This window comes from Maylandia zebra, linkage group LG10, assembly GCF_041146795.1.
Source record: "Maylandia zebra isolate NMK-2024a linkage group LG10, Mzebra_GT3a, whole genome shotgun sequence".
NCBI lineage: Eukaryota > Metazoa > Chordata > Actinopteri > Cichliformes > Cichlidae > Maylandia > Maylandia zebra.
In genome coordinates, this window is record NC_135176.1 from 17,919,856 (window position 1) to 17,934,506 (window position 14,651).

Genomic DNA, 14,651 nt, shown 5'->3' on the forward strand with positions numbered 1-14,651 from the left:
AGAGGTTTTTCAGTTTACTTATCAACCTATTGTCACCCCCTTTTTTTAAGAAAGACACACATGTGAGAAAAACAAAAAACAAAAAAAGTTGAAAACTGCATTGACATACTTTCTTATGTTTTACTGAGGCATGAGATTGAATTTAAATCAAAGGCATTAAAACATCTTCTCCATAGCTACCTTGTGCCAGCCTCCGCAGAAGCTGCTTGCGAGCAATGATGCGCGAGAGGCGCAGGGCAGAGCGCCGTTGAGGGGTGTCGCCCAGCCTCAGGTAGTAGTCCTGCCCATCGGGTGTCATGGCCTCCAGGCAGGTACTCTCACCGCTGCTCTCACAGTCACTCTCACTGTCATTACTGGCGCCCTTGGAACTGTGATCCCCGCAGTCTGTACTGTCACCGATTTCCATGTTCCTACTGTTTGTGACATCAGCACAGTCTGCACTGTCCTCTGTGCACATGCTGTCAGCGCTCTCATCCCTCGTATTGTCCACACTGTCAGCAGCGGTTAAACTCCTCGTGTCCTCATTCGCATGTTTAGCAGTTTCTGTTACGTTTGCTGTCTCTTCATTCCTTGCAGAATCTGCTCTGTCTGCATGTTCACAGTGCACTAAGCCAGCCCCGTGGACTGTACTCACTGCAGCTTCCATGTCATCCATAAGGGCCATAGTGATGTCTCCAGTCTCCATAACATAACGTTTAATCTACACTCCAAGTCTCAGGGTGGTGGATTGTAGAGTGAGCACTCCTTGTAAATTCCTGCCTTTAACATGTCCTTACTGGAAGCCAAATCAGCTCTTCTCCCTCCTGGCTCCTCCTTCCGAATCACCACAGTCTAACAAACACGCAGGTTTCATCACACCACCTGACTCAGATGGTAAACACAGGCTGACTGCTCAGCTGAGTTTGAGATGGGAGGAAGACCGACTTTCACAAGGTCCTTCCTTTGGTCACATGACCAGCAACCAATGCCCTGAGCGCTCAGGGAACGCTGCACCGCTTCCTGAGGATCTGCCAAAGAATCAATTTTGGTACGCGCCCCAGGCATTAGTGGGCATATCTGTGAGGGGACACGTAATCAGGACAGGGAAGGGGATAGGCCTGGAAAAATATACAATGCCAGCAGCCATATCCCAGTGCGAAACGGGAAGGAACAAACAGAACAATAGAGCATGTGGATTTGTGAGACGGTGCAGAGGAATGTAAGTAGGAGTAAGATGTTTGCTGCTTATGCTGAGTAGGACTGCAATGCCATTGAAGAATAAACCCACACCATCACATTTAGACCACATGACAGATATACATCACCCACTTTCCCTGCTAACACTCCTTTCACATACCAATACATCTAAATAAATCTACCATGTAGCAGATATAGTAAGCTGAAGTCTTTAATATGTGACTGAAAGTTGCCACAGAGTAACGAAACTAGGGGATAAATGTGTGGAAAGAAGTGAGTGGAAGTAGAGAAGCCATAGTTTGACCCAGATTTGCAGAATAATGGTTTACCAAGACCCGAGGACCCAAGCTGTCACCTGAATTTATTTTAGGGAGGTAATAATCGGCAGGTGAGGTAAGAGAGGGTGTGAAAAAAGCGCCATAGCAAAGTCACTTACAGGTCAGCAGTTACAGGACAGTTTTTTTTTTAGCCTGCAGGCCATATACTGTGAGAAAGCTGGAAGCTACGAGTCCGAAATCCCAGAAATGCCAAATTACTCCCAGTCAAACAAGTGAAACTGTGAAACATAAAATCTGTGGTTGGGTTTGATTACACCGCCCTCTTGAGGAAATCAAAATCATGATCTGCACAATTTCTCTGCAAAAGTGGAAGTTTGGACTATCTCTATTTTCACTCGAGATAAACCGACAAAGAAAAATAAATTTGAAACACTAAGCAGGGCACTGAGTAAACGTCCCATGTGATCTTTGGCACAGACGGTTGGCATAATAATGTAATGGAGAGCTAAGTAATGGAGATGTGTGCAACCAAAGCGGCAAAGGGCAGGGCTGTAGTAAGCAGTGAGTAATATAATATTCATCGCTTTCAGTTACAGCAGGCCACGACAAGACCGAAGCTACATCGACTAGAGATGAGCCTGAAAACTCAGCTACAGCTAAAGTTTAATTAAATACGCAGCTGGAGGACACAAGAAGACCTAAAAGGACAGTACGAGGAAATGTGAAGAACCTGCTTGTTGTGAGACCTGAAATTATTGTTGAAATTATGTCAGCATGACAGCTGATTTATGCATTATTTAAAACCTGTTCTTCTCATTTACAATATAAAGCATTATTGATATAAGACATCCTACTATGTCTAACCTCTGAAAATGTTGTTTTGGTCTGTAGTTTCATTGATTTTGAGCAAGCTGTGTTTATGGCATTACTTCCATTTCTTTGTTAAGTCATCTGATGTGTCATTATCCCATTTACAGTCACGAATGGGCAAATCCTGGAGGATGTATTTAGGTCTTAAAGCAAATGAGATATTGATCAAAAAGTAGTAGCAGCACTTATTGCAGTTAACATTATGAAGCCTTTAAGTGCAAAATATCTTTGTGACAAAATAAATGAGATCACCAGATGCTCATAAATCATTTATGTGTGTGAGCATTAAGAAAGAAAAAGAGTTAATATTAGGAAAAAAAGCTGGAGTTCTTATTTTTGACCTTTGATAAGGTTTTAAAGTCATTTTTAAGGACAGTACTAAAGTAAACACTCTGACCTTCACAGCCAGGCAGACTTCACAATTCTGAACATCAAAGCGAGGTCACCTTTAACCTAAAGACCAAAAACTAAGGAGCTTCATGCCCAAATATTCAAGGCTCTATTAGCTCTTTGAGATGATCTAAAAAGCAGTCAGGACCATTACAGAGAAATGGACTTTAAACAGCAGGAAGCCCTGAGCCATCCAGCGGCAGATAAAATGCAGCTGGGTTTTACTTAAAGCTGGCTGAGTATTTTCAGCGCAGAAGTCAAAGGTCATCCTCAGTATGAGGCAAAGTGAGCGCCACGTCCAATTTACAGAGCAGTGAAAATAAATCCTAGTAGGAAAGAGATGATTCAAGATCATTTCACACAGGGCCGTGCAGAAGTTTTGAGCTACTCCTGATTTTATTGTATTTTCCAAGGAAAATGGCAAATGGGTGCAAACGTGTGCAAATGGACATACCGTATATACGTTTTTTTAATGAAATTTGGAAATACAAACACAGCAGCGTGAACGCCTACCATCTCATATACTCACAGCAGTGAGCGTCATCATTTAGTTCACTTAATTGTTGCCAAGTTGCCAAATTTGCTGCATGATTAAGCAACAGTATTCTCAAAAAATACTTTCTAGAGAAATACAGTATTGTGCAAGTGTCTCATGCCACTGCGTATTTCTTTCTATTTTCCTGGGAAAATAAAAAATAGGAACAGTGATTTATGCTCAATCATAAATGCAAATACAGTATATAAGGCAAAAACAGAGTCTGTACAGCTCTGATGAGCGATTTGGCACGACCGCCTTTGTTCTTCAACATAGCCTGAACTCTGTTAGATAAGCTTTCTTGTAATATCTTTAAGTAGATTCTTTTTTTAAAAGATCCCACACTGCTTCAGTTGGGATCATTTTCATGATGAAAGTGAAGCTGTTGCTGATCAGATACATTTTAAATGGTATTGCATGATGAATCGAACTCTGATGGTGGTTTTCTGTATTTGTAATTCCATCAGTTTTGACCATATCTCCAAAACACCAAATCACAACAGAGCCTCAACTGTACTTTACATATCACTGTAGATACTCCTCCTGACATCCAGAAACAGTTCAAACTTATGGAAATCTAGATTCCATATGACCTGTTGCCACCGATTTTCAGTCCAGTTCTTGTGTAATTTGGCATACCTCACCCTTTATTCTGTTTCCCTCCTTTAAAATGGCTTCTTGACAACCACCCCTCCAATGAGATCATATCTGATGAGGCTTGAACAGTAGATGGCTCAACTGACAGGTCAGACTCATCTCTGAGGTCATGTGTCAGGATTTTTTTTCAGATACTGGTCATCTCCTGTAATCTTTAGGATTACAGCAAATGAACCAAAAAGATCTTCCCAAAGATGTTTGGGATCATTTAGAATCACACTGGTTGAAACTTTAACTACTATCAAACTATGTTATGTTTGGTATTTTTCATAAATTAACTAAAGAAATGGGAACAAATTATGTATTTTTCCAACAGGCAGCGAGTATGACAGTGAATCAGTTCTTTGCTAAATTGTTATCTATGGACACAAACACAAGTAATGTGCCTTTTTTCTGTTTAATAGTCAGGTACAAGGATTGGACTGAAAATTAGTGAAAAAGCAACCAATGTCCAAAGAAAACCTATGAAAGACCTTCAGAAAATCTGGAGAACTATCACTCGACCACTTTAAAATGACAACAACGTTTGGCTCCTGAAAACAAAATATGACAAAATGCATGGTGGTTCAAGACTTTTGCACGTTCCTGTGTGTTTGTATAAATTCTTTCTTCTGCATCGGTGTTTTCTAACAAACCGACACGCACACGAACACATAAACTCCCACACCAAAGAAACTCAGGCTCGCAAAAGCCACATTCAAAGGGAGACCCACACTTACTACTAACTCAAAAATCTGTGGAATTACAACTAAATCCAGGTGCTATGCTGTACTCTCAATTCTCTCTCTCACACACAAAGATACACACACTCTCTGCTTTTTTGCATCTGCCTCTTGACTTTTGCTTAATATGCACAATCTTTGAATTACATCTGGTAATCAGTGCAGGGTTTCTTTTTTTTAAAAAGATGCTCACATTATTTGCCATGACTACATGTCAGTGAATTTAATCCTGTGCTGTTTATCACCATCAAAATAAAATCAGCCTCGTCTGGAAAATTACTTACAGTATTTCTCCCCCCCCCCACCAAACAAAAATACAAAACAGGTTTAAATTCATAACATTTGACTAGCATGGATTCTCCAGCTATTCCACTGTCCTGACTAATTCATAGGGTGGAAAATGCACTTCTGAATGCCAGCATAACTGTAAGGCCAGATGTGCACATTTTTAAGGATTCCCCATCCCCATATCAGATCCAGACAGATGTGAACTGTGTGCCTTTGAGCTGATGCGTTCAGCAGTAGGATGAAGGAGGGGTGCTGGATGAGGGGCTGTGGGTTTGGGGCTCTGAAAGGAGGATGGAAGGGCTAGAAATAAGGAAAAAGAGGATTACACAGCCAGCAGGTGTTCTCTGATGCTTCCTTAGGCAGATACTCTCTTTCTAATTGTGCACAAAGATTCACTAAAGCAACAAACACTGTAGTAGCTGTCCTTCATGCAATGCTGAAAACAATCTTTAGCAGGGCTCCAGCATCATTTTGCTGGCCGTGCATGCAATCTATCACTGCTAAGCACTGTAATACACCATGAATAGGCACACTGACTTTGACCGACATCCTGGTCTGTGGTGGTTTGTGTTGTCGTGAATGTGGGAATGTTCATCGTTTAATTTGCTTAAGAGGCGCACATCTCGGTAATTACATTAAACTGAGGGGACAGCTGTAGCTCTCTGACGCACAGTTTAGAGAGGGGGAGAGAGAGATGGTAAACTCTGCGCATCCAGGCCAAATACAGAGCAAACCCAGCGACCCTTCCAAAAAAAAAAAAAAGGGGGGGGAACCTGCTGCATTGTGAGAATATTTCACTCCTTCTCCGGACGACATAATCCGAAATAATAAACAGCGAGAATAAAATAAGTGAAAGTAAACCAGAGTCCGGATTAGAACAACAGATAGTGAATGATTGGCATCTGGACCCCCCTTCTTTGGACTCCTGTCCACAGCACATGCCTGGGTGCTGTTTTGAGGACTAAATTTGACAATGACCTTCCCAAAATACCAGGGTGCGCGCTGCTGTGACGCTACAGGCAAACAGCTCTATATGCAGCACATAGGCTGAAGATAAACTTCTGTCTTCTAATAATATTATAAGGTCTAAAGGAATAAATACGATGGTGCGTAAAATCATACAACCAAAGAGTGAGGGAAAAATAAGGCAAATGTTCAACCACTTAGAAAGAAAACAGAAAAAAATCTGAATTTTCAGACCAGGATTTTATGAAAAAAAGTAAGTGGTGGTTTAATGTAGCCTAGCACGTCATTATTCTTACTGTGGTTACAGTTAGGCTGTTTCATCTGTGAGGACAAGCTGCATCCCGCATATTTGTATTTGGCTCTGACCTGCTAACCGTCTCTCCCGGACATTTCTCCACAGCAGATCCCAAGCCTTGGACGTTGAGTCCCGCAGCTGCTCGCTGATCGACCGCCGCAGCTGTAGCTTGGCAGACTTTCGCTGGGTTGTCATTGCTGTGCAGCCGGACTCATATTCCCCCGACTATTAAAAAAACGAAACCACTGCTCTTGTCAACCACACGCTCATTCCTCAGCTCCTTTATTCCGCTATGCGAACAGCCCGGGATGAGGCAGTGCGCCCCGGCTTCTGCGTCTGGCTGCCGCAATAGTCGTCACTGCTACACCTGGTATACAGCTCCTCTAGCGCTGCGTCACCTTCCTGTACCAGTGGAGGCGGATGAGGTCCTACCGGCAGGATCCTGACCCCCTCTAAAAAATGATGTACTGATTTAACAAATTCTGCATTTCTGCCCTACTCGTCCACGTCTGTAGGGCGGAGATGCAGAAATGTTAAAACATAACTTCTGCATGTGAGGCGTGAACTCTGACAAGGCGAGCCAGATGTGAGAGGCGGCCCCCCGCCACAAGGGTTGGACTCGCTCTCTCTCAAACACACGCAAACACACACACACAAGAACCAAACCTAGTCTACGCGTTCTCCACGCCACAAACCCACCCACTCACCCAAACAAGGATCTCTTTCAATCCCAGTAGGCTACTGGTAACACAGCCAGGACAGACGAGCCTAAAATAAAAACACACCGGCATGCTGTGCTGAATCTAAGAGTTTAAAATGATTTAACTGAACGCGCAGGATGTGATTTGGAGCTGTGTGTCGACCAATCCTGTCTATGTTTTGGGAATCTTAAATTGCATGAATAATTATTGAAATTGCTTGATCAATTCAGCAAGAATCTCAAACTCAGTGGAAAGACATCTGCAAATATCAGCAAGCAGCAACCACAGATTATCTCCAGGTAAAGAGCAGATTTTCCTTCGTGTTAACCATTAACTTGTGAGTGGAGGTTAACGAGGTAGAGAATATGCATAATTAAAGTCTGTTTGTGTTTAGAATTGTGGTATTGTAAAAATTGAAAAATAAAATATGTCTTTCTGTTGCTGGCTACAGCGTGCCCCTTGATATTTTGGGACTGAATCTGCGCTTTGGTCACAGGTCTGACCTCAGAGAGCAGCTGAGAGGGCTTTGGTACTCAGGAACTTAATTTTTTGTCCTCCGTTTCTGTTTCTTTTAAATTCTGTCAGAAATTATGACAACTAGCTAAGACAATCTTTAAAACTCGAGGTGATGTTTCCAACACGTTTGCAATTACCAATAGAAAGCATCAGCAAATTCTCAAATTTAAAATGCTGAATCATGATGTGGCTGCTTTAAAAATGTCTGTCTGTGATCTTAACACCATACAAGCTGCCAGTTTTGTACAGGACAAAGAAAAATTGCAATAAAGCTCTCACAGATGTGTTTTGTGCTTCAGGGAGTTTCTAACTTTACCTGTAACAGCACTAACTGGTGATTGAGTAACTGACTTTTTCTTGACTAACTGAGATAAAGTCGCGTACTGCTGCTGCCAGCAGCCTAAAGTGAAAGTGCTCGAGCATGTGAGCTGCCTCTCTTTCAGAGCCACATTCACCCCTCTGACAGGTTAAGAGGTGGGAATTTCAGAGATTCCCATGTCATTCCAGGAATGCCAGACCGAGCGATCAGACCGACCAGGACGCTCCTCGGTTGCCGTCTGCCTGATACCATCGGATGTCCTGTTTGTGGTGTTAAATTGCAGGTCAGCAGGGATCCAGTGAGCAGAGCCCTGATTCAATAGTTCATCTTGTCGAAACACGCTAGACACCCTGAGCGGTCAGCAGAATCCTGAGGTTATCTGGCTGCCAAATGCTGCTTTACTGGCACGGCTCACCATCTTAGTCGAAGCACTGAGCAAATATTTGGCGACATAATTCCACCCAGAATGTGACTTGTGCAGCTGAAATTGCTCCACATCAAAGACGGTGAAGGTGATGGAGGCTGGAGGCTGGTCTAACTTTCCCTGCTTTGCCCTGCATGACACAGAGTAAGTTGACAGTTTAGCTGCAGAGTGTCCCATTGATTCATATTCTTTCACTTCTGAGACTGGAGTATGAACCTGTAGTCGAACAGCTGGAAGGATAAAAGAGGGGAACGTGTGCATGGGAGGAAAAAAAGAAGAGAGGCAGAACTACTTAAAGATGAGAGAATGCAAAGATAACATTAAATCATTTGCTTTATAATTCCTGTTTTCATTACTTTAATCAAACAAGCAAGTAATATTTTTGCAAAAAGAGGATAAGACAAATGCCGATCTGTCTTTTACATTTACACATACTCAAAACAGAAACAGAAAAATGAAAGAGGAGAAGGGGGAGGATGCCAGGCAGCCCCCATAGAAATGTAGGTGTGTACTAATGATGCTGGGAATGCTGGGAGGCTATGCGGAGGCAGTGCACCTGTGTGTCATCCAAGGAATTGTGAATTAAATAAAATATATGATGATAATGATGACAGCATGCAAAAAGAATAAGGCTGTGCAGAAGTTAAGCATGTATGTGCTTTTAAAACAAGTAACACATGTCTTAAGGGGAGCCATGAAAAGCACAAACAAGGTTCTTATTTCCAGCTGCAGGCATCTGGAGTAAAGCAAAGCCAGATTCCGCAGCACTCTTTGGTTCACAAAAACATAAACATTAACTCTTTCCATTCACATTTAAAAAAAAAATCTAGTGTACATGTTGCAGCAAAGCACAGCTGACAAACTAAAGAGAAGCTGGGTTACGTGGAAAAGCAGAAAGCGTGTGCCGTGGGTCACTTTACAGAGTGCTGCAGGTAAAACCAAACCTTTGCTGTCATTAGAGCTCACTGGTTGAATATGTAAATAGATGACACTAAACGAGGGAATATATTTTGGAAAAGAAAAATTTAATGAGTCTTACACTTTGTTGCTATTGAAGGCATTCACAGTGTGCAGCGTGTCCTTAAAAATTATGAATAAACTGGACAAGAGAATACAAAAGATGTGGTGGGCTAAAATAATCTCCAGCAGACGAACAGTGTCTGAAAATGTCCATAAGAAACAGTAAATAATCCACCAAAGAGCTGCCACGGGACCTGAGAGATGTATCTGGATGTTCACTGAGGTCATTCTTAAGGAAGGGAAACAGGGAGTAAAAGGTGACGTATGCAAAGTTACAGAAGAACTGGACTAAAAATCAGTGGCAACAGGTCTTCATGAAGTGATGAATCCAAATTTGAACCTTTTATCTAAAATAACTGAGATTATATATGTATAATACTATCACGATCTGGAGGAATGTACAACAGTGAGTATCTACACGCATGTGTAAAACACGGTGGAGGCTCTGTCATGGCTTGGGGAACTAATAAATTAAATTTAAAACCTTTACCTTCTAGTTTTAGAGTGGCCCACTGTGTTTGAACACTTATGTACATCTATTAATGCATAGCTGAAACTGGGTAACTAATGAATTATTATTTTTACAAAACAATTAATAAAGAAGAATACTAATAATAATAATTAACCAAGAAACATGAAATAATTACATACTGTGTTTACAAAAAACCCACATAATAACGCACTTATGAGGTTCTTCTGTGTTGTTTGTATATATCAGTACAATGAGAGTGAAAAACTGGTCTCTGACTGCACTTCTCTGAAAACTGCATCCCGGGAGTTGGATCCACAGTCCGTCAGTTTTGGGTTTCATCCCTGTGATGTCGAAGGCTGTGATATGTGGATGCTAAGCTGGTCCGTGAGGTCAACCTCTGCTTTGGGCAGAGAGAACGAGCGCCACAGGATCACCGTCTCTCACAGCAGCAGGCAATCAAAACACCAAACCCAACACATTCCAGCTCTCAAACAGCCAATCAAAGCAGCACAACTGATATTTTCTGGGCAGACCCTGTATCTGAATTTCTGAACAAATACACAGCAGAGCATGGGCGTCTCCACCAGGGGAGCAATCAGATCTTGCAGTGGCTACAAAAAAAAGAATGTACAGGGATGGTTTGGGAAAGGCTGCTGTCTTCCAGGGGCAGAGGAGGAGGAGGAAGAACAGGAAGAGAAATCAAGTTTCTCCTGCTTTTTTCCTATCAGGTCATTTAAGGTTGCAAAGATCGTGCAGCCAGTGCCCGTGCATGTACTGATCACAAAGACCATTACACGCACTGTCTTTTTTTCCATCCATATGCTTATGTACATAGTCATCTTCTAAGGCCTGCACATTCTTTCCCAGAAAAATGTAACCCTGTCGAAGGCTTCGCTCATTCACCGCAATAAAATTACTGTAAAAAGTCAATAGCTGCACACAGAGACTGGGTTAGCGAGTTCAGTCTAATCAATGATTTAACAGATCACGTGACCAAAGACCGTGACAAAACCATCTCACCAAACTACTCTCTCAACGTTTCTTTAAATGCTCCATGTCCTCTCAGCTAACATGTACCCTCTATCCATTTCTCCTCCTCTTGCACTAGCTCATTTTTCTTTTCCTCATCCCTGCTACTCCCTCCCTGCTCCCTGTCTTCTATTTTCAGCAACACTCAGTCATTCAGGCCAAGCAGCAAAGCTCGCTGGACCCAACAGTTTGAGCTTGAAGAGCATGCATATAACCTCCTTTCCCCCCCCCCCTGTGTCACTTACAAAGGCTTACCTCATCTGTGTGTGGCAAAAATACTCATTTCAGTCAGTAAATTTAATTGTCATCGTGTCACCTGCAGTGAGTACCAGCAGCCCACTTGAGTGGAAAACCTTCAGATTAAATGAAACCATTGAACAGATGGCACTGTGTGACCTCGACCTAAATTCCTACCTCACACTATGTGTTTTAGTTATCCATGAGAGCACACACACACACACACACACACACTTACACGCCCACCCACAGACACACACACGTAATCATCTTACACTGAATCACAGTTATTCCATATGCTCACATCCTCAGAAAGTATTATGAAGGCTAACTCTTTAGGATTCAGATCACATCTGTTAATGTGCTCAATCTTGGTTGTGTACTTTACCTTTAGCAGCCTAACATGAAATAAAAATACTGCCCTTTACAAGTAACCCAGCCACAGAAAAGGGCGGGTCACAAGCCAGGGCACTCGTAGTACTGGTCACAATGCTGAAAAAATAAGAAGGGTTGCATCAGGAAGGGCGTAAGGCGTAAAATCTTTGATCAAGAATGAGATTCATTCCCAATGGAAACTATGCGACTGCTGGAGGAAGACAAAGAAAGGAGAGACGGAAAGGGAAGAGTGTCAGGGTGAGAGTAGAGACATTAAATTCAGGGACTAAATGTAGGTAGAGGGCTGGCTGATGTGATGGAGAGAATGAAGCTGGATATACCTGTGCATGCAGGAAACAAGAGGAATGAAAGTCAGTATAAGCAAGACAGAACACATGTGTGTGAATGAGCAAGAGGTGTAGTTAGTAAAGGTGGATGGGTTTAAATACCTGGAGTTAACCACCCACAACAGACATTGCAAGAGAGAGGTGAAGAAAAGAGTGCAGGCTTACACAATGATAGGTTTAGATGGTAGTGAGCCCTGATATGATGTATGGTTTGGAGACGGTGGCACTGATGAAAAGGTGGCAGAGTTTAAGGATGAGATTAGAAATGAGTTGGTTTTTTAGATGGTTTAGACATGTACAGGGAAGACATAGTTGAAATAGTAGGCAAAGGATGTTGAAGATAGATCTGCCAGGCAGGAGGAAAAGAGGAAGAGCACAGCAAGCATTTTTGGATGTAGTGAAGGCGGACATGCACAGGGTTGGTGTGACAGAAGAAGAAACTAGGGATAGAGCTGATGCTGTGGAGACTCCTACGGGGAACAGCCAAAAGAATAAGACAACACTACCATGTACACGTCACTGTTGCTTCTATTTAAGGATACAAGTTTCCACAGAGGTAAATATAAAAAAAACATGAAACATCCTCAAAGAAAAGTAGGCCTTTCTCTTAGTGCTAGCTTTTATGACTGACAAAAGCTGCAGTGTTTAGTATTCAGAACTGATATTGCTGTTTTGACCTTTGAAACATCAGAGCGATGCTGTGATTGGCAGGTGCTTCCAGCAACAGCAGACAGTGAACCCTCAGCATGAGCGGAAATAAGTAGTGGGGACAGACAGACAATGGTGGCACTCAGACGAGAACAGAGTTAAACCCAAATAAGACAAAAAAGTCAAATGAGATGTAAAATCTGTTTACCAAAAATCTTGAAGATATTAAATTTTCAAGAGAAAAAAAAAGCCTGAGTGAAAATGATTCTTTTCCTAGACCCGGTTCGTAGAGTACGCTTGGGGAGTGTGATCGTGTGTACAGCGTCTCTTTATGTCTGTCTCCACGTTGGTTGAGTGTGGAGTGAGTGCATATGAGAGCATGAGGGTGGGAATGGAAGTTTGTATCTGTGTGTGCCTGTATGCCTGTGTCTATGTGTCAGGTTGGGTATCTGACGCCACCTTTCTGGGGACAACTCAGGACCTCTAAGATATGGAGGCCTATCTCCCCCCACCACCACTTCCCCTGCCAGTGGCAGACGCCCTCAGACATCGGTGCGTTGGTGGTTCTTTGTGTCCGGGGATGGGCGTCCAGGTACACACCGGCTCACTCCTTGGCGGCCACTTATCGGGGCCTGGAGCCTGGGGCTCGCTTGGGCCACTTCGGAGGTGGGGTGCCCCCGGCCTCTCGGCCTGGGGCTCGGTCACTCAGGCGCGGCTGGCTGCCGGCGGAGCTCACGGGCGCGTCACTGCAACTCCCCCTGGCTTCTGCTCCGCGGCTGCTGAGTGAGCCCTCATCTGGGACTCTCCTCAGCTCTTTCTGGAACAGTGGCGCGGCTGCCCCTCTGTTGGTCTTCCTTGGTCTCTTGTGTTCTGGGGGCCTCTGGATGTCTGGAGTTTTGATCTCCTCCACACCTGCTTCATGCCCTGGAGGACGGGGCTGTGGCCCCCCCACACCCTCTAGCAGATCATTACATGAAGGAACCTTTTAAAAAACAAAAAACAAGCGCGTCCATGCTCACAGGTGTACACACGGGTGATCACACCCACAAACTACACCCTTTTTGGCTCCTACCTCAAAGCACACTGTGTTCTGTTGATCTGATGTGCTGCACAATAATGTTTAATATTTAGTATTTACTGTCATATTCCCATATATCATTGTGATGTTGTTTATTCTATTACTCTTGTTCTCTTCTGCTTGTTTTCTTTTTTCTTTCTCAGCAGGTGACCCAGGTGATTGATATATGCATTTTTTTTTCTCTGCCCGTTCTGTTGGTTTTTGTTTTTTGCCCTTCTCCCCCGTCCCTCTTCTCAACTGTTTCTCTTTCCCTCTTTCTTTCTCCCCTTCTTTCCCCCAGTCAAGTCTGTCCCGTATTCATTAAGTGAAAATAAAATAAACAATAAAAGGTGAATCAAATGGACCATTATGGCAAGGCTGGGATGGTCAATTTGGTAAAGTAAATCCGTTGGGCATCTTTGTTTGCCTTTAGACAACAATTCTGATGGCAAAAGAGCCAAACGGGACAGGCAAAAAAAAAAAAAAAGATTCTTTGATGTTTCTGCATCAGTCATTGAGGAATGCTGTACTCCGGTCACCTCCCTCAGAAAAAAGAGCCGGAGGAGGGGAAAGTGGGTCAGGAGCTCATTCAGAGTTTCTATCCGCACACTCTCCAGTAACAACAACAACAACTTCCCTTGTCCAGCCTGTGAAGATAAGTCTGTTGATACTGTCCACCTCCTATTCTGGGGACTGGATCACCTACAGGATATGGCTATTACTGTGGCCCACCCGAGGCGTGAGACACAAAGTGATGGTCTTGGCATGTGGACCAAAGGGGAGAGACGATGCAGATGGGAAAAAGAGGAAAGCAGGCTCGAAGGAGACAGAGGAGGAGAGAGACGAGGGGGTTTGCAAGCTAAATGGAGAAGACCATGGGGTGCAGACTGTGGCATGGAAGAAGAAGGACCTGGGGCATGACCGGGAGGGGGGTCTATAGGGAAACTCCACAGGTCATTGAAGTGCAGATCATATGCTGATAAGACCTCCTTATTGCCCTCTGTCTCGTTTTAAAGACACTAGCTGTTAAAATAAACATTTTTTACCTGGAAAATCCTCAAGGACTAACTTCCTTCCTGGAGCCCTCAGTGTTGGGATAGGGTTTCAAGACCACACACAGTAAACACATAAGTTTGCATAAGATAAACATAAAAACATACCACCAATACTCACACCAAAATATAGATAGAAATACACAAGTAGTACAGTTGAATGTTTGAAGCGTTTGTTACAATTAACTACAAGTGTATGATTACGGTGAAACATTTAGACTAATCAGACTGAAACTCGAGTCGCCGTGTCTTCTTCACGTTCGCTATATTTAGTCAG

General features: G+C 43.1%; 1 protein-coding gene across 4 annotated transcripts in view; it reads right to left on the reverse strand.

The window, feature by feature from the left end:
* stard13a (StAR related lipid transfer domain containing 13a) overlaps positions 1 to 14,651 on the reverse strand; it is a 52,089-nt gene that overhangs the window by 18,111 nt on the left and 19,327 nt on the right. Inside the window, exon 1 of one of the 4 annotated variants that reach the window (XM_023153495.3) lies at positions 6,249 to 6,766. The exons of 2 other annotated variants lie outside the window; for them this stretch is intronic. In XM_023153495.3, the coding sequence (XP_023009263.2) occupies positions 6,249 to 6,372 (124 nt within the window). In that variant the 5' untranslated portion in view covers positions 6,373 to 6,766. Of the gene's footprint in view, positions 1 to 180; positions 2,124 to 6,248; positions 6,767 to 14,651 lie in introns of those variants that run through there. One more of the 4 variants, XM_023153493.3, reaches the window with a different exon arrangement.